Below are 27,883 nucleotides of genomic sequence, written 5' to 3'. Positions count from 1 at the left end.
TAACAGATAACGGTTTTAGGGTCTTGTATGATCTATGTATATTTGGCAGTGAGGACACCAAGAGATCCATATATAGATACAGTGGTATTTCTTTTCTGAAACAATTAGAATAGCCAGATGGGCCAGTTTTCTACAGCAGCTTCTAAGCCAATGTGTTCTGACTCTACCTCTTAGAAGAAAGGCCATCTGATGGACGCCCAGGCAGAATCACAAAAAGTTTCACACTGACATTCTCATTTCTTTAGTCATAGCTCTTACAGTGCTTTATATACACATATAAAAATCTAGGCATATTACTTTCCTTTATAGGTCTCTAAGGCCCACCTAGTTCAGCCCTCTTCAAAAGTTCTTTGTGGCAATCATACGAAGATAGTTGGATGGCACTTCTGTAGAATGAATAGCTCCAAGCAACTCTAGGCCTGGGCAGGAAAAGCGTGAACTCTCTGGTATGTGCAGGACAGAACCACATTGACAAGGCCAGCATCTTTTCCTGGAAATAGCAATTTGCTAGTTTTGGATCTTTGACCCTGCTTATTTATTGATTTGGAAATTTAAACAGCATCGTCTCCAAAATGTGCCTCTGGGCAGAGATACAAAGATTAAAAGTCATACATGAAGGCAGCCAACTCTTTTTCCTTGTAAAGGAAAGGAAATCAATAAACTGTAGGGTTTTTTTTTTAGACAGGGTCTCGCTCTGTCGCCCAGGCTGGAGTGCAGTGGCACAATCTCTGCTCACTGCAACCTCCGCCTTCTGGGTTCAAGCGATTCTCCTGCCTCAGCCCCCCAAGTAGCTGGGATTATAGGCTCCTGCCACCACACCCGGATAATTTTTGTATTTTTAGTAGAGAGGGGGTTTCACCATGTTGGACAGGCTGGTCTTGCACTCCTAATCTCAAGTGATCTGCCCGCCTCAGCGACCCAAAGTGCTGGAATTACAGGTGGGAGCCACTGTGCCCAGCCAATAAACTGTAAGTTCTTCATCCCTTTGGCCACTCCTCTCTTATCATGGTGGCCCAAATCCCTCTCCGGGTCTGTTTCTGACCACTGTCTTCCTGACATCTACCCTGAGCTGCCACTTTCTGACCAACCTCCCATGGAAGAAAACGGAAGCATGCGTGGGTCAAAAAAGAGGCAAACCTGAAAAAGAGAAAAAGATACCTATTTTTTCACGTGGAACCCTGCCACTGCTGCTTCCTGGTAAATCACAGTATGTATCCTTTGGTTCTATCATTGGGCCATTGTTACATTTTTCCCACAGATTAAATAGATTAATCGTAAAATCTACCATGATTGATTTGGTAAAGAAAAAGTCAGTTCTCTGGTGTCAATATGTTACTGGTATTCCTCAGCAAAGGCAACCATGGGTTGGCCTTCTGTCCCAGTGTCCTTTTTGTTTTAGCATTTGTCTTGGAAATAATTGTCACAGTTTGGATGATCAATTACACGATCATTCTACCTGTGGTACTAATGCTCAGAGAAGCAGATCAGAAACCTACTATGGTGTTTGAAGTCCCTTATTTGTATCTTTAACCAAAGCAAGTTGGCCACCAATCAAGCCAACTGAATTACAGGAAGTTTCAACTAATGCTCTCAAGTGAACATGCATTAATTTCACCCAAACTAGACCTGACTGGTGACTTTAAAATTGGTTCTTAGTAGTGTTTTTTCCAATTTCTCCACATCACTGTGTTAAATTAAGTTTAGCCTGAAGCTGCCTCCTTACATATTTAGGTCTGACCTAAATGTTTAACTGAAACCTAATTGGATATGTAAACAGACTGTTGTAACCTACATTTGCACCAGTCGCAGAGTTCTGGCCAATCAATAGGCATATTGCTTTCCTTTACAGGTGTTAGTTTGGCCAATCACAGGCAGCCAACTGTTTAAATTGTATTCAAATAAAGCAAACGCTGAGCTGTAACCAATCCAGCTATTTCTGTACCTCACTTCCGCTTTTTTGTACGTTACTTTCCCTTTTCTGTCCGTAAATGTTAGCCCACCATGTAGCAGCCCTGATTCTAGAGGCTGCCCCATTCTCAAATTGTTATTTACTCAGTTAAACTCTGTTAAATTTAATTTGTCTAAAGTTTTTTCTTTTAACACCTGCCAACATGTTATTTTCTGGTTTTTTTGTTTGTTTTTTTTAAATTATTTGTATTATAGCCATCCTACTGAGTATGAAGAGGTATCTCATTGTGGCTTTGATTTGCATTTCCCTAATGACCAAGTTCTTAGCTTTTTGATAGCACAGAGAAGACTGTTTGCTCTCAGAGGCTTGCATTGTATCTTAGAGGTTTAATATTCTCAGAGCTGAGAATACAGTAGGTGTTAACAAATCTCTCATTCAGCAAACATTCACAAAAAGAGCCTGAGTTGTGTATATCAGCTGAGTACCAATAAGAAAGAGTTATATTTAGTGTCAGGAGGCCAGAAGATCAGAGCACATAAATACATCCTAAAGACTGTGACAACAGGCTCCTAAGGTGACAAATTCACACCTCAACATGAAGCAGGGTGGAAGCTTTAGAAGCTCTCGAATCTGATGCAGCAAAATGGTGGCTGAAGGTCAATTACAGTTAAAACAGGTATAAGCGGCTGTTTTCATCTCCCTTTTCATTGTAATAAAATGTGTCTTGGCAGAAACCTCTCCAAAGGAGATGGGTGCCCACTTCCCAGAGGTGTTTGGTGGGTTAATGTGAGCAAAACACTGTGATGATAAGACTTCTGCTGCAATTGAAGGGAGAGTGCTCTTATTAATGAGACTTCCAATTCGGAGCATTTACTACATATAAGATACTGTCCTCGGCAGTTTCTTAATAGCTGAGAATGTAATGCACGGCTTTGAGACATTATCTCAATCTTAATAACAGTTGCCTCCGGGGCTGCAGCACAAGTTCTGTCTGGGTTTAGATCTGAGCTTTCATGTACTAGCTATGAGATTTAACCTCCGCATGCATCAATTTTCTCATCTAAAAAGGAGGAAATTAAAATGCCCACCTCTTAGGGTTGTTTTCAGGATGCAGATTCCTACATGGAAAGAAGTCAATACATGTTAATTCCCTTTGCCTTCACTTAAAATTAGGAATATTATAGATATTATTCCTTCTATTTTCTAGATGGGAAAAGTGAGGGATAGGTCCCGTAGTGACTCAGAAGTCATCATCTTTTGGGGTGCCCTCCCAGCTCACAGCCATTTCCAATTCCCTGGGAACTGTCCCCTGACCCGAGGTGATGAACCCACAGCAGTCATGTCTGTACCATGGGCCAATGCCCCTCAGGCCACCATTGATTGAATGGAGGAAGACAGACATGGGACTTAAGTGGGCCAATCAGATTCTTGTACAAGAATTTGGGAATGAGGCCAAGATACAGAAAGGTAGAATCTGCATGTGGCTAAAACTGTGTCACGTAATTTAGGCATTGATGCCACTATATTCTGTCAGATGAATGGGAGACGTGGAGAAAGATGGGCCTCAGATGGGTGGATCACAAGGTCTGGAGATCGAGATCATCCTGGCTAACACGGTGAAACCCCGTCTCTACTAAAAATACAAAAAATTAGCCAGGCGTGGCGGCGGGCGCCTGTAGTCCCACCTGCTGGGGAGGCTGAGGCAGGAGAATGGCATGAACCTGGCAGGCGGAGCTTGCAGTGAGCCGAGATCGCGCCACTGCACTCCAGCCTGGGCGACAGAGCAAGACTCCGTCTCAAAAAAAAAAAAAGAAAGATGGGCCTCAGAGAGAGAAGACAGAAAGATATGCAGTAAGAAGCAGCCATGGCAGCTGAGAAAAGATCCCAATGGCTTTCAGCTCCTGGTTCTAGTCCTTTCTCAGCCCAGCCCATGCCTTTCCCCTTGGATTCCATGAGCTGTCCACCTACCTGCAGAGTTATTATAAAGCCCCTCATGTTGCTTCTCGTAGTTTGGTGGGCAAGATTTTCACAGGCCACAAACTCAAACAGGCAAGCAATTGAGCTTTATTTTCTTGTAATATAATTTAATTTCTCTTTTGAGACCTCATTCTATCTCATGGCAGAAAAACAATCAAATAAGTTCCAGATAGACTCAGTCATTTCAGGGTTTTCTCAGGCATTTTAGGTCTCACTTAACTCAGGATACTCTCACATACTTCCTTCTCTCCAGGAGGCATCTCGGGGCTTGCTGGGCATCCTGGCCCAGGAGAGGCATTTAGTCCAGGCTGATCCCCTGGAGAGAGGCGTCACCCAGATGTGATGCATCCTGTCTCATGCTGGGTCATCATGTCCTGCAGGCCACTCTGCACCCGCCTGATTCTGAGTGACAGCCCTCCTGGGCCACCATCAGACATTTGCGTGTCCCTGTTAGAAATGAATCCACGTCTCAGTTTTTAAATTTTTAAAAAAATAAAAATATGAATAAAGTCTTGGCAATCTTTAATCTACAGGAAGTAGAGTTGTGTAGTTATACTTCTAATCTGTTTCTAATATCTTGTTGGCAACATAAGCTTTGTGCCTTCATTTTGTTAGTGTGCACACTAAACTTTTGAAACTTAAAATTCTTTTTCTCACAAATTCTGGCAGTTGTAAATCAAAACAGTTGTTTTTTAAAGATTTTAATTTTTTTTCTGGAGGGGGGTCTTGCTCTGTCACACAGGCTGGAGTGCAGTGGCATGATCATGGCTCACTGCAGCCTTGAACTCCTGGGCTCAAGTGACCCTCTTGCCTCAGCCTCCTGAGTACCTGGGACTACAGGTGTGTGCCAACATGCCTGGCTAATTTTTTTATTTTAGTGGAGATAAGGTCTCACTATGTTGCCCAGGCTGGTCTCAAATTCCTGAGCTAAAGCAATCCTCCCGCCTCAGCCTCCCCAAGTGCTAGGCTTACAGGCAGGAACCATCGTGCCTGGCCCTAAATTTAATTTTTAATAAATTACATTTTAAGGCTATTACTTCTACTACAAATTTTAAGAAACTAACTTGGAACTAATTTAAGTCTCAAGAACCTAACTTGGAACTCAAATTCATTTGGCCAAGACATTGTATAGTGCTAACTTAAGTGGGAAGGGCCATGGGGTAACTTCTAGGAAATGCACACACACATATAATTTCATTGTATGGCATGAGTTTGAATCGATTTCTCAATTACTGTGAGCTGAGAACCCCAGTCTCCCAAGAATGCTTTCTATCCTTGACCCTGCCTGCCTCTCACAATTTCCAGACTGTCTCCTTAATAACGTTCAATCTGCCTTCCACAGTCATTACGTCAACTGGGCACAGATGCTGGAAGGCAGACGGAAAGGCGGTGACAAAGTTAGACCTACATTTGCAAGACCAAGTGAAACACACACCCACTCTCCTGAAGCCAAACTGCTTTTGGAAGGCGGGCAGGGGAGTGCCATTCCCTCTAGCATACTTGTCATTCCCAGCCTAGGTTTCAGATCCTTTTTATACACTGGCCTGTGGAGAGACTTGCTGCTAAATTCTGTTATTTCACAGCCCATCTCTAGCAACTGTGTTGGGGAATGACTTCAGACATTCCAGGTTTTGCTCAGAGAGCAATTTTCAACAAGAAAGCCAGAATGGGGGGGTAGCTAAGATTTAGTTGCAGCAAATTGGAGACCGGAAATATAAAGTTATTCAGAACAGTCAATGAAAATCATTTATATGGGAGAGAAACAACATGATCTTGCTTTAAATGTAAGGCATCTATGAGCGGCACAATGTTAATTAGGATTCTAGGGCTCTTAGTGCAGCTATTCCCTTTTTTATTTCTAGGTTGCTAGGTGCAGAAGAGTAGATTTGCAGAACAGCTAATCAAATATATGCAGGAAGATGCCCCTCATTTATCCTTAAGCTTCTAAGGCAGAAGTTTTTCTTCAGTTGTTTGTTCTTTAATGAATTTTAATGATGTAACAAAAATACAATACACTGTTAGGTGAAAAATCGCACACGTAAACAGATATTCACACATGAATCAAGTTATATAGTACATATATACATACACACATATATGTGTATGTATATATGTATATATGTATGTATACATACATATATACATATAAAACATATACATGTATGTATACATATATAACACATGTATGTATACATATGTATACGTGTATGTATGTATACATATGTATACGTGTATGTATGTATACATGTATGTATACATATGTATACATGTATGTATACATATGTATACATGTATATATGCATGTATATATGTATGCATGTATGTATATATGTATGCATGTATGTATACATGTATGTATACATGTATATATGTATACATGTATGTATACATGTATATATGTATACATGTATATACATGTATATACATGTATACACATGTATATATGTATACATGTATATACATGTATACATATATACATGTATATACATGTATACATGTATACATGTGTATACATGTATACATGTATATATGTACACATGTATACATATATACATGTATATATGTACACATGTATACATATATACATGTATATATGTATATCTAAACACATATAATACAAAAAGGAGAAAACATTTAAAACATGGCCATTTTTAGGTAGTGGTACAATGAGTAGTTTGCATTTTCCTCCTAACACTTCTATGGATGTCCCCAATTTTTAAATCAGGCTTACCAAGAGAAAATAATTAACATCATACTTTTTTTAAAGGGTGGAATGAGACTTTTAACTTTCTTAAAAGAAGATGTGGGGAAACAGTCCGAAAACTCTCCTGCCATACTGCCTTAAAATGCTTGACAAAATACAGCAAAAATTATTTTAAATGCATGAATGAACTGGCAAGAGAGAAAGGAAGTCTCCAGGTGTGTCAGTAACAAAGAGAGAAGTGAGTGGTAAGGATGTGGGATGCTGCCACAGCTGGGCTTAGTTAAAAAACTGCAGCAGTTTTTAAAAGGCTACACCCACACTGAAAAGATTAAATTAGGAAAGCCATCGATGCACTGGCACGGAGAGACAAAAAAGAATTTATATGCCTCTGTCTGGATGGGGAAAAATGTCCTCTGAGAAATGAATTCTCAGGGTCTTTTTCTACCTCAAATTTGGAGGTTCAAATTTGCAGATGGTCCAGGAACCATGATGATAAATGACTCCCAAAATGATAAACAGCCAAAAAAGAGTTCCACATCTGGTGATCTTTCTGTGGCAAATGCAAAACTGCTCTTGAGGGACACATGTACAACCCAGGCCACGGGGATTCTCACAGAAAAACAGCCTTCTTTAAAGACAAGCTCACAAACACAAATAATGAAATGCAGGAGGACAAAATCCTGCTGACTTAAGAGTCAGCAGACACAATAAATAGCACTAAAAGACACCCTAAAACTTCATATAATAGAATGACAATTGGAAAGAGAATGTAAAATAAATATGTTTAAAATTATTAAAGCCCTAAAAGATGTAATTAAAACACCAAGAAAGGAACAAACCTCATGAGAGGCACTGTTGCACGGTAGCTAAGAGCACAGAAACTGAAGCTAAAGTGCTGGGTTCAAATCTCATCACTATCACCTACCACCACCTGGGTGACCTTGGGTGTGTCACTTAATATTTCTGTGCCTCAAGTCCCTCATCTGTAAAGTAGGTATACTAATGGTATCTATATCAATGGGTTATTGTAAGGATTAAGTGTGTTAATATATGTAAAGTGCTTAGAAGAGTACACATATGCTTGGCACAGAGTAAGTTTTAACTACTATTGTAACAAAAAAAAGAAAAGTAGGGCAGGTGTGTCTCACTCCTGTAATCCCAGCACTTTGGGGGACTGAGGTGGGCAGATAACATGAGGTTAGGAGTTCAAGACCAGCCTGGCCAACATGGCAAAACCCTGTCTCTATTAAAAATACAAAAATTAGCCAGTCATGGTGGTGTGCACCTGTAATCTCAGCTACTGGGGAGGCTGAGGCAGGAGAATCACTTGAACCTGGGAGGCAGAGGTTGCAGTGAGCTGAGATTGTGCCCCTGCATTCCAGCCTGGGCATCGGTGAGACTCTGTCTCAAAAAAAAAAAAAAAAAAAAAAGTAATATTTTGAACAGAAATAAATTAGAATGTGTAGAAATGAGAACTAGCTACTAAAAGTTTGTAAGCTGAAAAGAAGTTGAAGGGAGAATTAGTAAATTAGAAGTCCCATCTGAGGAAATTGTGCTAAGTGCAGCAATATGATGAAGTGATGGAAAATGTTAAAAGGAGGTTATGAGGCATAAGGAATGAGATAGTCCAATATGTATTTAATAGAAATTCCAGAAACAGTAATAGGGAGAATAGTGAGGTGGTAGTATTCAAAGAGATAATAACATAGACTCTACTAGAATTGTAAGGAAAGAATCTGCAGAATAAAAGCATGCACTGAGACCAAAGATAAGAAATGAAAATAAATCTACACTACACATAATAGGGAAACTGAAGACCACAAAACAAAGTGAAGATCCTAAATGCCACCAGAGGTAAAGGACAGACTACCTATAAAGAAGCAAAAAATAAGTTGACAGCACAGTACTCAATAGTCAGAGGCCAGAAGACAACAGAAAAATATCTTCAAAATATAGAGGGAAAATAACTGATAAGCTAGAATTTTATAACTAGCTAAACTATAATTCAAAAGTCAGGCAGAAAAAAGACATTTTTAGGCAAAGACTGAGTTTACCATTCATAGGCCCTTCCAGAAAATGTTACTATGGGAACATTTTACTTCCAGAAGGAGCAAATCAAAACCAGAAGAAAGATGCAGAAAGCAAGAACTAATGATCTCCAAAGAAATAGCAAATGTGGGTAAACCAGAGCAACCACTGACTGTAGAAAACACCACTCCTACTGCTAATAGTAATGATGATGATGATGAATTTGAGGGACATAAGGAGGCACAAAACTATCAGAAGACAAAAACATGTCAGACAAGAGGCAAGTGACTGATGTTAAAATGTTCTAAGGTTATTTGTATATTTTAGGAGAAAGGTAGAGATACTGATAAACTTTAGGCTTGTTAAGTCAAGCATATATGTTAATTTTTTTTTTTTTTAAAGAGACAGAGTTTCATTCTGTTGCCCCAACTGGAGTGCAGTGGTATATCACAGCTCACTGTAGCCTTGAACTCCTGGGCTCAAGTGATCCTCCCTCCTCAGCCTCCCAAATAGCTGGGACTACAGGTACATGCCACCACACCTGGCTAATTTTGTATTTTTTATAGAGATGGGCTTTTTTTTTTTTTTTTCAGACTGGGTCTGGGTCTGTCACCCAGGCTGGAGTGCAGTGGCACAATCATCACTCACTGCAACCTCCGCCTCCCAGCCTCAAGCTATCCTCCCACCTCAGCTTCCCAAGTAGCTGGGACTACAGGCATGAGCCACCGTGCCTGGCCACTTTTTTCTTTTTGAATGTGTGCAGTTAAACCCACAAATGACTCAAGTTCTGCTTTAGCTACATCCCTCAGATTTTATTATGTATTGTAGTCACACTCTTTTAGTGCTAAGTATGTACTCATTTCATTTATGATTTTTTTGACATGTGAATCATTTAGAAGTATTTTTAAGGTTTTTTTTTTAAGGAGTTATCTTTTTGTTAACTAATTTCAAATTGTAGTACATTGTGGTCAGAAAATCTTGACTTTTTTGGTATATGCTGAGTCGTGAAAATCGTCTTGTTCAAACCTTTCATATTTTATTTTTGTCTACCCCATACTGACTGTGAATTTGTTCATTTTTTCCATCTCTTTCTGTCAATTATGCTGTTAGTTGTTGCACAGAAAATCAGAACTGTTGAATATTCCTAGTGAATTGTTCATGTTTTCATTTTGCAGTGACTTTCTTTATCCCTAAATACTTTTTAAGTCTTTTTTATCTGATATCAACATAATTACACTGTGTTCTGGCCTCTGTTGTGGCTATAAAATTCTGTGCCATCAATTTTAAAAATTAATATTTGCCTGGTAATTATTTTGCCATTCCATTGTTTTTAGTCTTTCTAGATCATTAGATTTTAAGCATGCCTATTATGAACAGCATATGGTTGTCTTTTTATGTCTTATATCTGAGAGTCTATTTTTAAACTCATGGATTTAAAAAATATATATACTTATACACAGTCATGTGTTGCTTAACTACAAGGGTATTTCTGAGAAATGTATCATTCCATACAAAATTAGCTGGGTGTGGTGGCATGCACCGGTAGTCCCAGTTACTTGGTAGGCTGAGGTGGGAGGATTGCTTGAGCCTGAGAGGCGGAGGTTACAGTGAGTGATGACTGTGCCACACTATTCCAGCCTAGATGACAGAACGAGACCCTGTCTCAAAAAAAAGTCCTAATGGTAATAAAATAAATGTTCATTTTTACAGTTATAAAACAAATATGCAAACCCAAGAATGTAGAAGCTAGGAAATTATAAAAATAAAACAGAAATGAATGATATAGAAAACTAAGAAACAACAAATAAAATCCCAAAACCAAAAGTGATTAAATGAAAAAAATTTAAAATAAGATGACACAGAATAGCCAAAACAATCTAGAAAAAGATCACAGTTGGAAGAATTACATTTTCTTATTTCAAAACTTGTTACAAAGTTACAGAAATCAAGATAGTGTGTCAATAATAAACTGCTATATTAATAGTCAATTGATTTTTGACAAACATTTTCAAATATTTTCAAATATTTGAAAATCATATACATGAAGAGGGACTTGCATCCAGAATATATAAAGAACTCTTAAAACTCAAAATAAGGTCCAGGTGTGGTGGCTCATGCGTGTAATCCAGTGCTTTGGGAGACCGAGGTGGGTGGATCACCTGAGGTTAGGAATTTGAGACCAGCCTGGCCAATGTGATGAAACTCCGTCTCTACTAAAAATACAAAAATTAGCCACGCATGGTGGTGGGTGCCTGTAGTCCCAGCTACTTGGGGGGCTGAGGCAGGAGAATTGCTTGAGCCCAGGATGCAGAGGTTGCAGTGCGCCAAGATTGCGCCACTGCACTCCAGTCTGGGCAACAGAGTGAGACTCCGTCAAAAAAAAAAAAAAAAAAACCTCAAAATAAGAAAACGCCACAATTAAAGTTGGGCAAAGAATTTGAATAGATATTTCTTTAAAGAAGATATACAAATTGCTAATAAGCACATGAAAAGATGCTCAACATCATTAACCAAAAGAAAAACTCAAATCAAAACCATGAAGAGATATCTACTTCACACCTGCACTCACTAGGATGGCTATATTAAAAACAAAAGGAAAAACAAAAGCAGATGATAACAAGCGTTGATGGGGATGTAAAGAAATTGAATCCCTTATATATTGCTGCTGGACTGTAAAACAGTGCAACCACTTTGGAAAACACTTCGGAAGTTCCTCAAAATGTTAAACACAGTTACCGTATGACCAAGCAATAAGCAATTGTGCTCCTAGGTACATACCAAGAGAAATGAAAACATATATCCACATGATGACTGGTACACAAATATTCTAGCAACATTATTAATAATAACCCCCAAATGGAAACAATCCGAATGCTCATTAACTGGTGAATGGATCAACACAACACCATATACCTATACAATGGAATACTATTCAGCAATATAAAGGAACGAAGTACTAATAAATACTACACTATGGATGAATCTGCAAAATGTGCTAAGTGAAAGTAGCCAGACATAAAACACCACACACATTGTATGATTCCATTTATATGAAAAGTCCAGAACAGGAAAATCAATAGAAACAGAAAGATTAGTTGCCTAGGGCTACAGGAGGGAGGAATGGGGGGTGACTGCTTAATAAGTACAGGGTTGCTCTTGGGGGTAATGCAAATGTTCTAAACTTAGATTATGGCAAGGACTACACAATTTTGTAAATATAATGAAAAGCACTGAATTATATATGCTAAGTGGGTAAATTTTATATGTTAATTTTTCTCAATACAATTGAGTTTTAAAAAATTAAATAGGATGACATTAAAAGCAATGTGGGATCTTGTATTGGATCCTAAAACAGGAAAAAGTTATTGGTGAAATGTGAATAATTGCTTGAGCCCAGGAGTTTGAGACCAACCTGGGTGATTGAGACCCATCTCTACATAAAATTTAAAAATTAGCCAGGCATGGTGGTGCATGCCTGTGGTCCCAGCTACTTGGAAGGCTAAGATGAAAGGATTGCTTGAGCCTGGGAGGCGAAGGTTGCAGTGAGGCGTGATTGTACCACTGCACTCCAGCCTGGGTGACAAAGTGAGACTCTGTCTTTAAAAAAAAAAAAAAAGAAAAAGAAAAAGGAAAATCTGAATAATGTCTGTAGTTACACAATGTTAATCTCTCTCTCTCTTTTTTTTTTTTTTTTTTTTTTTTGAGACAGAGTTTCACTCTTGTTGCCCAGGCTGGAGTGCAATGGCGCGATCTTGGCTGACTGCAACCTCCACCTCCCGGGTTCAAGCATTTCTCCTGCCTAAGCCTCCCGAGTAGCTGGGATTACAGGCATCCAGCACCACGCCCAGCTAATTTTTTGTATTTTTTGTAGAAAGAGGGTTTCACCATGTTGGCCAGGCTAGTCGCGAACTCCTGACCTCATCCACCTGCCTAGGCCTCACAAAGTGCTGGGATTACAGGTGTGAGCCACCGTGCCCAGCCATGTTAATCTCTTTTAACAAATGCACATAGTCAGATGAAATGTCAACATTATCGAAACTGGGTGAAGGTTATATGGGAATTCTGTGTTAACTTTGCAACTTTTTTATACATCTAAAATTATTCCAAAATAAAAGTGAAAACAACCATGACATACCTTTAGTGCACTTTATAGAGAGAGAGAAAGAGAGAGAGTGAACAATTAGAGATGACTAACGGTATATAAACTACCATTTGATATGTAATTGCTGTCTTCCCATTGTTGAACAGAGGATCGTGGCAGGACCAGGGTGATGAGCCAGACCCTCAGTGGGTTTGCATTTCATGGGTATCACTAGCCCCAGGCTCTTCTAGTGCCAGCATGAGAATTAACTTTGTTTGTGGGAGGCATACAGACTGCTTAGTATGAATTATTTCTATTTAACTGCTTGTTGTTTACTGGAGTTGCTGTGAAAGCCCCACACCTGGGGTGCTGTGGAAAGCCACAGACCCTCCTGCCAAAGGAACAAAGGAAGGGAGCTACTGGTTCTGTGGGAAGCTGAACTTGGGTGAAGTCTCTCTCTCTAGGAGAAGGCGCAACAAGTCCTAGCAGGCATCTTGTCCAGACTGCACAGAGTAAGTTCTCAGGGTCATTTATGCACAATTCTACTTAAAACCCATAATCAATAAACTGAAAACATAGACAAACTGCAGTTTCTTAGAAATATACAACCTAACAGAACTACTCAAGAAGAAATACATTTTTGGGGTTAGATTTATAACTTGAATTGGGAGTTTTAAAATCTACCCTCCATACTAAAAAAAATAAAATTAAGATAAAAATAAAACCCATTAAACCCAGAAGGTTTACCAGTTATACCCAGACTTTGAAGAACAGATAATCATTATCTAAAACAAACTGTTCCAGTGAATATAAAATGAGGGAACACTGCCCACCTCATTTTACAAAGTATAACAATTCTGATGGCAAATCAGATAAGGATGGTATATGAAGGAAAAAATTAAAGCCCAATCTCATTTCTAAATATAGATGCAAAAATACTAAATAAAACAGTAGGCAACTGATTCCAGAAATGTCTATTAAAAATACACCATTACCAAATTGGATTCATCCTAGGAATGCAAGGATGGTTAAAGTTAGAAAATCTCTTAATGAGATTTACCATATTAGTTGGTTTAAGGAAGAAACCTTATGATCATGTCAATGAATGTAGGTTTTTTTTTTTTTTTTTTTTTTTTTTTTGAGATGGAGTTTTGCTTTTTGCCCAGGCTGGAGTGCAATAGCGCGATCTCTGCTCACTGCAACCTCTGCCTCCTGGGTTCAAGTGATTCTCCTGCCTCAGCCTACAGAGTAGCTGGGATTACAGGCATGCATCAGCACACCCAGCTAATTTTTGTATCTTTTAGGAGAGATGGGATTTCTCCATGTTGGTCAGGCTGGTCTTGAACTCCTGACCTCAGGTGATCCGCCCACCTTGGCCTCCCAAAGTACTGGGATTACAGGCATGAGCCACCACGCCCAGCCAGAAAATTTTTTTGTAATATTAAACATTGCTTCATAATTAATATCACTAGTAAACTAGATGGAGAAAGCAACTTATTTAGCCCGGTAAATGGCAGCTACCAAAGAACCTATAGCAAAAATTGTATGTAATTATGAAATGTTGAAAGCATTCCATTTCAGATTAGGAACACAATAAGATTATCTTCTATGGCCACTTCTATTCAGCATTGTATAAAACCTTTTTGCTTATATAAGACAAGAAAAAGAAATAAAATTTATAATAATTAGAAAGGAAAAAATACGAAATACAAAGGAATCTTAAACTACTACAAATAAGAGTTTGTCAGGGTTGTTGAATCCAAAACAAGTATATTAACAAATTCAATAGCAACAAAAATTAGAAAATGTAATTTTCCAAAAGATACATTCTTTAATGGCAGCAATAAAATACAAGGTACCTAGGAATACGTTTACAATTTTATTGTAAAACTTTATGGAAGAACATAGTAATAGGTGGAAGTAATATTGTAAAACAAAAGTTTTACAATAAAATTGTAAATTTATTCCTAGGTACCTTGTATTTTATAATAAAATTGTAAAACTTTATTGAAGAACATAGGAGTAGGCAGAAAGATAAACTATATTCATTGGTAGGAAGATGAAATTTTGTAGTGACAGCGATTTCTCCCAAAGTCAGTCTATAAATTCAGTATAATTTCAATAAATATTCTAATAAGGTATTTCTCAAAATAGAAAAGATGATCCTTAAATTCATACAGAAGATTAAAGGAACAAGAATAGCGAACACAGTTTTAAAGGAAAACACTATATAGTCAAACCCTGGTATCTGTGGGGGATTAGTTCCAGGACCCTGGCAGATATCAAAATCTGAAGATGCTCAGAAGTCCCTTATATAAAATGGACCAGTATTTGCATGTAACCTATGCACATCCTCCCGTACATTTTAAATCATTTATAAATTACTTATAATGCCTAATACAATACCTACACATCACTTCATTTGCGTGCATTCAACATAGTACTTGGCTCAGAAAAAATTCAAGTTTTGCATTTTGGAACTTTGTGAAATTTTTTTTGCCCACATTCTTTTTATCCCGGGTTGGCTGACTCCATTTAAGTGGAACCCACAGATATGGAGGGCCAACTGTATTTATTTGTAGGTGCAGGGGAGGGGGCAAATCTCAGCAGACCCTGAGACCTCCTAATAGTGTGATATTGGTCCAGAGAGACAATTAGGCAAATGAATAGAAGAGAGGACCTAGAGTTAAAATCATTTATATATGATGGTGCTGCTGCTATTAAATTACAGCAAAAGAATAGCCTGAATGATTCCAAGACAAGTGGCTATTCATAAGGAAGAAGATAAAATTAACCCAAATTACATCCCATACACAACTTCCAGATGGTTTAAAGACTTAAAGATGGCCAGGCATGGTGGTTCATGTCTATAATCCCAGCACTTTTGGAAAGCCAAGGCAGGCAGATCATTTGAGGTCAGGAGTTCGAGACCAGTCTGGCCAACATGGTGAAACCCCGCCTCTACTAAAAATACAAAAAAAAATTAGCTGGCCGTGGTGGCATGCGCCTGTAATCCCAGCTACTGGGGAGGCTGAGGCAGGAGAATCTCTTGAACCTGGGAGGCAGTGGTTGCAGTGAACCAAGATCGTGCCACTGCACTCCAGCCTGAGCAACAGAGCGAGACTCCACCTCAAAAAGAAAAAAAAAAAAAAAAGATGTTAAAGACTTAAAGGTGAAAAAAACTATAAAATTATTAGGAAAAATATCACATAATGTTTAGTGATATTTGAATAGGGAATTCTGTTTCTAAACTAAACACAAGCACTAATCACCAAAAGGTGGATTCCACTTGATTAAATTAAAATTTAAAACACAACAAAAGAATGACATACAAAGTGAAAATACAAACCACCATCTAAGAAAAGCTATTTGCTACTCATATAACCAATGTATCTATAGTTGAAAAGAAAAAGATAACCAACCCAAGAGAAAAATGATATAAACTATGAACAAGCAATACCTGGAGGAAAACTCTGAGTGGCCGGTAAACTTATGAAATGCTGCTCACCAGCCCCTGCCTACCCCTTTTAGCCATTTGTATTTCCTCATTTGTGAGTTACCTAGTCATATCCTTTGTATGTTTTCTATCATTTCTTTGTGAATTTTCTGATTTGTGGGCATTCTTCAAGTCTTGAACTTGCTGTTTTGATCTGGCTATTTGAACTGGATTGGAATGCCAACTTGCTGTTTTAACCCTGTCATTCCTGATAACTGTTTTTTTTTTTTTTTTTTGAGACAAGATTTCGCTCTGTCTCCCAGAAAGGAATGCAGTAGTGCAATCACAGCTCACTGCAATCTCAACCTCCTGGGCTCAAGTGATCCTCCCACTTCAGCCTCCTGAGTACCTGGAACTATAGGCATATACCACCATGAATGGCTTTTTTTTTTTTTTTTTTTTTTTTTTTTATAGAGATAGGGTTTCACCATGTTGCCCAGGCTGGCCTTGAACTACTGGGTTGAAGGGATGAACTTACCTAGGCTTCCCAAAGTGCCAGAATTACAGGAGTGAGCCACCACACCTGGCCCCTGAGAACATGTTTTTCTTAACTTTTAAAATAATTTACATACTGGGAAATAAGCAGATTATAAGTGGGCAGTCTGATGAGTTATGACAAATGCCCACCCATGTAACCCATACCACTAGCAAGATATAGACCATTCTCATCACCCTAGAAAGAGCTGTTGTGAGGCTGGGCGCGGTGGCTCATGCCTGTAATCCCAGCACTCTGGGAGGCCGAGAGAGGAGGATCATCACCTGAGTTCAGGAGTTCGAGACCAGCCTTGCCAATATGGTGAAACCCCATCTCTACTAAAAATGCAAAAATTAGCTGGGTGTGGTGGCATGTACCTGTAGTCCCAACCACTCGGAAGGCTGAGGCACGAGAATCACTTGAACCCTGGAGGTGGAGATTGCAGTGAGCCAAGATCATGCCACTGCACTCCAGCCTGGGCAACAAAATGAGACTCTGCCTCAGGAAAAAAAAAAAAAAAAAAAAAAAGCTGTTGTGACCTTTACCACTCAACACCCATCCTAATAACCCAGGCAACCAATGTTATGATTTCTTGTCCCATAAATTAGTTTTTGCCTGTTTTGGAATTTCATATAAATGGAATAAGACACTATGCACTATTTTGTATCTGGCTTCTTTTGCTCATCATAATGTTTCTGGGGTTCATCTAAGCTGCTGGATATTGTCTATCAGTAGTTTTCTCCTTGTTATTGCTGAGTGGTATTCCATTGTTTCCACACACCAAAATTTGTTTATCTGTTCACTTAGCAAAGTGAAGAGACAAACCACAGTTTGCCTACCAACAGATAGGCAGAATGTATCTTCTAGGAGAAGATGGGTCATTGGGGCTATTATGGAAAAAGACCTTATCTTGCAAAAATACCTAGCAGCGTTATTGCTGGGTCATGGAGTTTAAAAGAAATTACCAGATCAATTTCCAAAGTGGTTATACCATTTAAGACTCCAACTAGCAACATATGGTAATTCCAGTTGCCAAGGTTTGTTGTTTTTGTTCTTTTAATGTTCACCAAACTAGTGGATGTATAGTGCTATCTCAGTTTAGTTTTATTTTGCATTACCCTAGTGACTAATGATATTGAACCCTTTTTCATATTTTACTGGCATTTGTATGTGGTCTTTTATAAAACAGCTGTTCAAGTCATTGTGCATTTTTTAATAATTTGTTTTGGTCTTTTTATTATTGAGTTGTAGGAGTCTGGATACAAGCTTTTCTCAGCCATATGTGCAGGTATTGTGAATACTGTCTCTCATCTATGGCTTGTATTTTTTGTAAAGTTTTTAGTTTTGATGAAGTCCAATTTGTCACTTTTTTCTTTATAGTGCTTTTTGTATCCTAAAAAATAATGCTCTATGTTTCCTTGTAGGAGCTTTATCCGAAATTTTCACTTTTACATTCAGTTATATAATTTATCTCAAAAAATTTCACCTGTGTGATGTGAGGTAGGGGTTGAGGTTTATCTTTTCCATAGAGATAAGCAGTTGTTCTAGCACTATTTGTTGAAGTGATCTTCTTTTCACCATTGAATTGCTTTGGCATCTTGATCAAAAATCAACTGACTATATAAGTGGGGCCTGATTTCTGAACTCTTTCTCGTCCCATGGACCTTTACACCAATACATACCATCTTCATTTCTACAGCTTTAGAGAAAGTCTTGCAATTCACTAATATATGTCTCCCAACTTTACTAATTTTCAAGATTATTCTGGTTATTCTAGGTCCTTTGCATTTCTTCATACATTTTAGGATTAGCACACCAATTTCTACAAAAACATTGCTGGCATTTTTTAGAACAACTTTATTGAGATATAATTCACATACCACAAAATTCATACATTTAAAGTGTACAATTCAAGTATACAATTCAAAGTGCACAATTCATGCAATAACTTTTGGTATATTACATTATTAATTTTTTATAATTATGGTAAAACATACATAACAAAATATTCACATTGTTGTGCATCATTTTTTATGCACCATATCTGGAACATTCTTGTTCTGGAACATTTTTGTTATTAGAAACAGAAATTCTGTAAACATTATACAATAATTCCCCATTCTTCCTCCCTCCAGCACCTGGTAATCTCTCTCTCTCTCTTTCTTTTTTTTAAAGACAAGGTCTTGCACTATCACCCAGGCTGAAGTGCAGAGGGCCAATCAAATCTCACTGTAGCATCCACCTCCTGGGCTCAGGCAATCCTCTGCCTCAGCCTCCTGAATAGCTGGGACTACAGGCATGAGCCGCCACATCCAGCTAACTTAAAAAATATTTTTTGTAGGGAAGGGCTTTTGTTTTGCATTTGCCCTGTGTTTGCCCTGACTGGTCTGGAACTCCGGGCCTTGGCCTCAAGCAATCCTTGCACCTATGCCTCCCAAAGTGCTGGGATTAAAGTGTGAGCCACCACACCTTGGTGCCCTCTGGTAATCTCTAATTTGCTCCCTGTCTGTATGAATTTGCCTATTCTAGATATTTCATATAAGTGGAGTCATACAATATTTGTCCTTTTGTGTCTGGCTTATTTCACTTCACATAGTATTTCCAAGATTCATCCATATCAGCATGTCTGAGATCCTGATTCCTTTCCTATGGCCAAATAATATCCCGTTGTTTGTATATACCACATTTTGTTTACCCACTCATCTGCTGATAGGCCCTTGGGTTGTTTCCCATTTCTGGCTACTGTGAATAATGCTGCAATGGATATTGGCATACAAGTATCTCCTCAAGTCTCTGCTTTTAATTTCCTCGAGTCTATACCTAGGAGTGGAATTGCTGGATCATAACGTAATTTTATGTTTACCTTTTTCAGGAACTGTTAAAGTGCTTCCACAGCAGTTGCACCATTTTCCAGCAATGGACAAGACATTCAATTTCTCCACATCCTCACCAATATTCATTTTCTGCATTTTAAAAATTACTATTATAGCCATGCTGGTAGGTATGAAATGGTTATCTCCTTGTTGTTCTAATTTATATTTCCCTACTATGTTGAGCATCTTTTCATGTGCTTATTGGCCATCTGTATGTCTTCTTTAGAGAAATGTCTATTCAAGTCCTTTGCCTATTTTTAAATTGGGTTGTTTGTTTTCCTGTTGTTGAGTTATAAGAATTCTTTGTAGATTCTAGATACCAGTCCCTTATCAGATGTATGATTTGCAAATACTTTCTCTCATTCTGTAGGTTATCTTCTCATTTCTTTGACAATGTCCTTTGATGCACAAAAGTTTTTTAATTTGATAAAGTACAATTTATTTATTTTCTTTTGTTGTTCATGCTTTTAGTGTCATATCTACCTGCTGGTATTTAGATTGGGATTGCACTGAACCTTGAGATCTATTTGAGAACTGACATCTTATCAATATCAGATCTTTTAACCCATGAATGTGGTATAGCTCTTTTCTTTAGGTCTTCTCTAACTTGTCGCAGAATGTTTTTATAGTTTTCAGTGTGTAAAGATTTTGCACATATTTTATTAAATTTTCCCGATTACAAATTTTGCTATAGTCTGAATCTCTGTGTTCTCCCCAAATTCATATATTGAAATCCTAGCACCTAAGGTGATGGTATCAGGAGGTGGGGCCTTTGGGAGGTGCTTAGGTCATGAAGGCAGGACTCTCAGGAATGGGACTGCTGTGCTTATAAAAGAGGCCCCTGAGAGCTTGTTTGCTCCTTCCTCCATGTGAGGACACAGCAAGAAGGTGGCTGTCTGCAACGTGGAAGAGAGCCCTCACTAGAACCCAACCATGCTGGCACCACGATCTCAGACTTCCCAGCCACCACAACTGTGAGAAATAAACTCCCATTGTTCATAAGCTACCCAGTCTATGGTATTTTATTACAGCAGCCTCAACAGACTAAAACAGACTTTTATTCTGTCTTAAACAGCATTGTCTTTCAAATTTCATTTTCTAATTGTTTTTGTTGGTATGTAGAAATGCATTTACTTTTCTTTTCTTTCTTTCTTTCTTTTTTTTTTTTTTTTCCAAGTCTCACTCTGTTGCCCAGGCTGGAGTGCAATCTTGGCTCACTGCAATCTCTGCCTCCCGGGTTCAAGCCATTCTCCTGCCTTAGCCTCCCGAGTAGCTGTGACTACAGGTGTGTACCACCACACCCAGCTAATTTTTGTATTTTTAGTAGAAACAGGGTTTCACCATGTTGGCCAGGCTGGTGTTGAACTCCTGACCTCAGGTGATCTGCCCACCCTGGCCTCCTAAAGTGCTTGGATTACAGGCATGAGCCACCATGCCCAGCTGCAATTTACTTTTCTACATTGATCCATCTTGCAAACATCCTACATTTAGCTATTAGCTTAAATAGTCTTTGCAGAATCCTTAGGTTTATTTGTATACATCATTTGCAAGTAGTTTTTATTTCTTCCTTTTCAATCTGTATACCTTTTATTGTCTTTTCTTGAGTTACTGCTCTGGCTATGACCTCAACTTCAATAATGAATAGAAGTGGTTATGGTGACAACAGATATCCTTACCTTGTTCCTTAATCTTGGGGAGACAATATTATCATATTCTTTTTTTTTTTTTTTTTTTTTGAGTTTCAAGTTCATTTCTTTTTTTTTTCTTTTTTTTTCTTTTATTATACTTTAAGTTTTAGGGTACATGTGCACATTGTGCAGGTTAGTTACATATGTATACATGTGCCATGCTGGTGCGCTGCACCCACTAACTCGTCATCTAGCATTAGGTATATCTCCCAATGCTATCCCTCCCCCCTCCCCCCTCCCCACCACAGTCCCCAGAGTATGATATTCCCCTTCCTGTGTCCATGTGATCTCATTGTTCAATTCCCACCTATGAGTGAGAATATGCGGTGTTTGGTTTTTTGTTCTTGCGATAGTTTACTGAGAATGATGGTTTCCAATTTCATCCATGTCCCTACAAAGGATATGAACTCATCATTTATCATATTCTTAGGTATAATGATATCTAGTGTTATTATTTGAATTGTGTTCCTCTATAAGATTTATTTAATTAATTAATTAATTAATTTTTTTTTGAGACACAGTCTCGCTCTGTTGCCCAGGTTGGAGTGCAGTGGTGTGATCTCTGCTCACTGCAACCTCCACGTCCTAGGTTCAAGCGATTCTCTTGCCTCGGCTTCCTGAGTAGCTGGGACCACAGGTGTACACCACCATACCTGGCTAATTTTTTGTAATTTTAGTAGAGACAGAGTTTCACCATGTTGGCCAGGCTGGTCTTGAACTCCTGGCCTCAAGTGATCCACCCTCCTTGGCCTCCCAAAGTACTGGGATTACAGGTGTGAGCCACCGTGCCTAGTCCCAAAAGATATATTTAAATCCTATTCTCTGGTACCTGTGAATGTGACCTTATTTGGAAATAGGATCTTTACGGATATAGTCAAGATGGGGTCATACTGAATTAGAGTGGGCTCTAAATCCAATGACAGGTCTCCTTATGAGGAGAGAGAGATTTGGAGACACATGAAGACAACAGACACATAAAGATAGAGGCAGAGATTGGAGTGATGCTGCTACAGCCAAAGAATGCTAGGATTGCCGACAACCACCGGAAGCTAGGAAGAGGTAAGGAAGGATCCCTCCCTAAAGCCTTCAGAGGGAGATGGACTTGCCAACACCTTAGTTTTGGACTTCCAGTCTCCAGAACTATGAGAGGATACATTTCTGTTGTTTTAAGCGACCTGGTTGGTGGTGATTTGCTATTCCCTTAGGAAATGAATAACTAGCTTTGTTATACAAGCTGTTCATGAATTTTTTGTTATGTTATCTAGTTGTTCTATTTCATGTGGGAATTCACAGAGAGTGAAGAATTATCCTGCTGCCACTCTCCACTTCCCAGAATTCTTCTTTGGATCAATGATTATAAATTTGTTTTATGGTCCAGCATATGGTATAACTTGGTGTATATTCCACGTGTACTTGAAAAGAATGTGTATTCTCCCTGGATGTAGTGCTATACAAAAGTCAATGAGGCTGAGCTGGTTAACAGCATTACTTAGGTCTTTGGTCATTTGCAGCCAAAAGAGTGCCAAGGAACACAACATTCATTATACATGAACTTCACTGCCACCTCAAGGGAGACTTTGTGCCTCGCCTTCACCTACAAGGACATACTCCGCACTCTGGGTTCCTAATGCATTTGTTTATACTTCTTAGAGAACCTGCATTACATTCTGTTTTACAGCATAGTTTTTCAAGAATATGTCTTATGTCCATTACTACACTGCACATTCCTGGAGAGCAGAGTGTTTCTGATGTATTTCTGGGTCTGCAAGGCATCTAATTGGTGACTTGGATACCGCAGGTATTCATTGTTTGTGGTGTTTTGTTTCTTGCTTGGTGTGGAGACACTTCTACTAAAAGAACTGTCTTACAATGCAGGGAATTGATAAGGGGCTATATTAGAGAATTCTCTGTTTGGATGTTTGATTAAATATCTTGTTTTCTGAAATTTGAGATATTTAAGTACTTTATAAAAATAAAAACTTGTAAGAAATTGTAAAAAGAAAGAAAGAAAAGGCTGGGCACGGTGGCTCACATCTGTAATCCCAGAACTTTGGGAGGCTGAGGCAGGTGGATCACCTGAGGTCAGGAGTTCGAGACCAGGTCAAGGTGGAGCCAAGATGGCCGAATAGGAACAGCTCCAGTCTACAGCTCCCAGCATGAGCAACGCAGAAGACGGGTGATTTCTGCATTTCCAACTGAGGTACCGGGTTTATCTCACTGGGGAGTGCCGGACAGTGGGTGCAGGACAGTGGGTGCAGTGCACCATGCGTGAGCCGAAGCAGGGCGCGACATCGCCTCACCCAGGAAGCGCAAGGGTCAAGGAATTCCCTTTCCTAGTCAAAGAAAGGGGTGACAGATGGCATCTGGAAAATCGGGTCACTCCCACCCTAATACTGCGCTTTTCCAACGGGTTTAACAAACGGCACACCAGGAGATTATATCCTGCACATGGCTTGGAGGGTCCTACGCCCACGGAGCCTCGCTCATTGCTAGCACAGCAGTCTGAGATCAAACTGCAAGGCGGCAGCGAGGCTGGGGGACGGGCACCTGCCATTGCCGAGTTAGTTGTTTGATTAGGTAAACAAAGCAGCCGGGAAGCTCGAACTGGGTGGAGCCCACCACAGCTCAAGGAGGCCTGCCTGCCTCTGTAGGCTCCACCTCTGGGGGCAGGGCACAGACAAACAAAAGGCAGCAGTAACCTCTGCAGACTTAAATGTCCCTGTCTGACAGCTTTGAAGAGAGTAGTGGTTCTCCCAGAATGCAGCTGGAGATCTGAGAACAGGCAGACTGCCTCCTCAAGTGGGTCCCTGACCCCCGAGTAGCCTAACTGGGAGGCACTCCCCAGTAGGGGCAGACTGACACCTCACACGGCTGGGTACTCCTCTGAGACAAAACTTCCAGAGGAACGATCAGGCAGCAGCGTTTGCAGTTCACCAATATCTGCAGTTCTGCAGCCACCGCTGCTGATACCCAGGCAAACAGGGTCTGGAGTGGACCTCCAGCAAACTCCAACAGACCTGCAGCTGAGGGTCCTGACTGTTAGAAGGAAAATTAACAAACAGAAAGGACATCCACACCAAAAATCCATCTGTACGTCACCATCATCAAAGACCAAAGGTAGATAAAACCACAAAGATGGGGAAAAAACAGAGCAGAAAAACTGGAAACTCTAAAAATCAGAGCACCTCTCCTTCTCCAAAGGAATGCAGCTCCTCACCAGCAACGGAACAAAGCTGGATGGAGAATGACTTTGACGAGTTGAGAGAAGAATGCTTCAGAAGATCAAACTACTCCAAGCTAAAGGAAGAAGTTCAAACCAATGGCAAAGAAGTTAAAAACCTTGCAAAAAAATTAGACGAACAGCTAACTAGAATAACCAATGCAGAGAAGTCCTTAAAGGACCTGATGGAGCTGAAAACCACGGCACGAGAACTATGTGACAAATGCACAAGCCTCAGTAGCCGATGTGATCAACTGGAAGAAAGGGTATCAGCGATGTAAGACAAAATGAATGAAATGAAGCGAGAAGAGAAGGTTAGAGAAAAAAGAATAAAAAGAAACGAACAAAGCCTCCAAGAAATATGGGACTATGTAAAAAGACCAAATCTACATCTGATTGGTGTACCTGAAAGTGACAGGGAGAATGGAACCAAGTTGGAAAACACTCTGCAGGATATTATCTAGGAGAACTTCCCCAATCTAGCAAGGCAGGCCAACACTCAAATTCAGGAAATACAGAGAACGCCACAAAGAGACTCCTCGAGAAGAGCAACTCCAAGACACATAATTATCAGATTCACCAAAGTTGAAATGAAGGAAAAAATGTTAAGGGCAGCCAGAGAGAAAGATCAGGATACCCACAAAGGGAAGTTCATCAGACTAACAGCTGATCTCTCGGCAGAAACTCTACAAGCCAGAAGAGAGTGGGGGCCAATATTCAACATTCTTAAAGAAAAAAATTTTCAACCCAGAATTTCATATCCAGCCAAACTAAGATTCATAAGTGAAGGAGAAATAAAATACTTTACAGACAAGCAAATGCTGAGAGATTTTGTCACCACCAGGCCTGCCCTAAAAGAGCTCCTGAAGGAAGCACTAAACATGGAAAGGAACAACTGGTACCAGCCACCGGTACCAACATGCCAAACTGTAAAGACCATCAAGGCTAGGAAGAAACTGCATCAACTAACGAGCAAAATAACCAGCTAACATCATAATGACAGGATCAAATTCACACATAACAATATTGACCTTAAGTGTAAATGGGCAATTTAGTGTAAAGACACAGACTGGCAAATTGGATAAAGAGTTAAGACCCATCAGTGTGCTGTATTCAGGAAACCCATCTCACATGCAGAGACACACAGGCTCAAATAAAGGGATGGAGGAAGATCGACCAAGCAAATGGAAAACAAAAAAAGGCAGGGGTTGCAATCCTAGTCTCGGATAAAACAGACTTTAAACCAACAAAGATCAAAAGAGACAAAGATGCCCTCTCTCACCATTCCTATTCAACGTAATGTTGGAAGTTCTGGCCAGGGCAATCAGGCAGGAGAAGGAAATAAAGGGCATTCAATTAGGAAAAGAGGAAGTCAAATTGTCCCTGTTTGCAGATGACATGATTGTATATCTAGAAAACCCCATCGTCTCAGCCCAAAATCTCCTTAAGCTGATAAGCAACTTCAGCAAAGTCTCAGGATACAAAATCAATGTGCAAAAATCACAAGCATTCTTACACATCAATAACAGACAAACAGAGAGCCAAATCATGGTGAACTCCCATTTACAATTGCTTCAAAGAGAATAAAATACCTAGAAATCCAACTTACAAGGGATGTGAAGGACCTCTTCAAGGACAACCACAAACCACTATGCAAGGAAATAAAAGAGGATACAAACAAATGGAAGAACATTCCATGCTCATGGGTAGGAAGAATCAATATCGTGAAAATGGCCATACTGCCCAAGGTAATTTATAGATTCAATGCCATCCCCATCAAGCTACCAATGACTTTCTTCACAGAATTGGAAAAAACTACTTTAAAGTTCATATGGAACCAAAAAAGAGCCCGCATTGCCAAGTCAATCCTAAGCCAAAAAAACAAAGCTGGAGGCATCATGCTACCTGACTTCAAACTATACTACAAGGCTACAGTAACCAAAACAGCATGGTACTGGTACCAAAACAGAGATATAGATCAATGAAACAGAACAGAGCCCTCAGAAATAATGCCACATATCTACAACTATCTGATCTTTGACAAACCTGACAAAAACAAGAAATGGGGAAACGATTCCCTATTTAATAAATGGTGCTGGGAAAACTGGCTAGCCATATGGAGAAAGCTGAAACTGGATCCCTTCCTTACACCTTATACAAAAAGTAATTCAAGATGGATTAAAGATTTACATGTTAGACCTAAAACCATAAAAACCCTAGAAGAAAACCTAGGCAATACCATTCAGGACATAGGCATGGGCCACGACTTCATGTCTAAAACACCAAAAGCAATGGCAACAAAAGCCAAAATTGACAAATGGGATCTAATTAAACTAAAGAGCTTCTGCGCAGCAAAGAAACTACCATCAGAGTGAGCAGGCAACCTACAGAATGGGAGAAAATTTTTGCAACCTACTCATCTGACAAAGGGCTAATATCCAGAATCTACAATGAACTCAAACAAATTTACAAGAAAAAAACAAACAACCCCATTAAAAAGTGGGTGAAGGATATGAACAGACACTTCCCAAAAGAAGACATTTATGCGCCAAAAAACACATGAAAAAATGCTCATCATCACTGGCCATCAGAGAAATGCAAATCAAAACCACAATGAGATACCATCTCACACCAGTTAGCATGGCAATCTTTAAAAAGGCAGGAAACAACAGGTGCTGGAGAGGATGTGGAGAAATGGAACACTTTTACACTGTTGGTGGGACTGTAAACTAGTTCAACCATTGTGGAAGTCAGTGTGGTGATTCCTCAGGGATCTAGAACTAGAAATACCATTTGACCCAGCCATCCCATTACTGGGTATATACCCAAAGGATTATAAATCATGCTGCTATAAAGACACATGCACACGTATGTTTATTGTAGCGCTATTCACAATAGCAAAGACTTGGAACCAACCCAAATGTCCAACAATGATAGACTGGATTAAGAAAATGTGGCACATATACACCACGGAATACTATGCAGCCATAAAAAATGATGAATTCATGTACTTTGTAGGGACATGGATGAAGCTGGAAACCACCATTCTCAGCAAATTATCACAAGGACAAAAAACCAAACACCGCATGTTCTCACTTATAGGTGGGAATTGAACAATGAGAACACATGGACACAGGAAGGGGAACATCACACACTGGGGACTGTTGTGGGGTGGGGGGAGGGGGGAGGTATAGCATTAGGAGAGATACCTAATGCTAAATGACCTAATGCTAAATGAGTTAATGGGTGCAGCACACCAACATGGCACATGTATACATATGTAACAAACCTGCACGTTGTGCCCATGTACCCTAAAACTTGAAGTATAATAATAATAAAATTAAAAAAAAAAAAAGGAGTTCGAGACCGGCCTGGCCAATGTGATGAAACCCTGGCTGTATTAAAAATACAAAAAATTAGCTGGGCGTGGTG

At 39.4% G+C, this 27,883-nt stretch overlaps 1 protein-coding gene across 2 annotated transcripts in view; it reads right to left on the bottom strand.

Annotated features, from left to right (window-relative positions):
* Positions 1-27,883, bottom strand: part of PLEKHA8 (pleckstrin homology domain containing A8) — a 104,493-nt gene that overhangs the window by 8,196 nt on the left and 68,414 nt on the right. The window contains exon 14 of one of the 2 annotated variants that reach the window (XM_009452532.4): positions 2,147-4,333. The exons of the other annotated variant lie outside the window; for it this stretch is intronic. Coding sequence (XP_009450807.1) covers positions 4,316-4,333 — 18 coding nt within the window. The 3' untranslated portion in view covers positions 2,147-4,315. Of the gene's footprint in view, positions 1-2,146; positions 4,334-27,883 lie in introns of those variants that run through there. 2 annotated transcript variants of the gene reach the window in all.

Source organism: Pan troglodytes, chromosome 6 (assembly GCF_028858775.2).
Source record: "Pan troglodytes isolate AG18354 chromosome 6, NHGRI_mPanTro3-v2.0_pri, whole genome shotgun sequence".
NCBI lineage: Eukaryota > Metazoa > Chordata > Mammalia > Primates > Hominidae > Pan > Pan troglodytes.
Note: the sequence above shows the minus strand (reverse complement) of the source record. Positions and strands in the feature narration are given on the sequence as shown.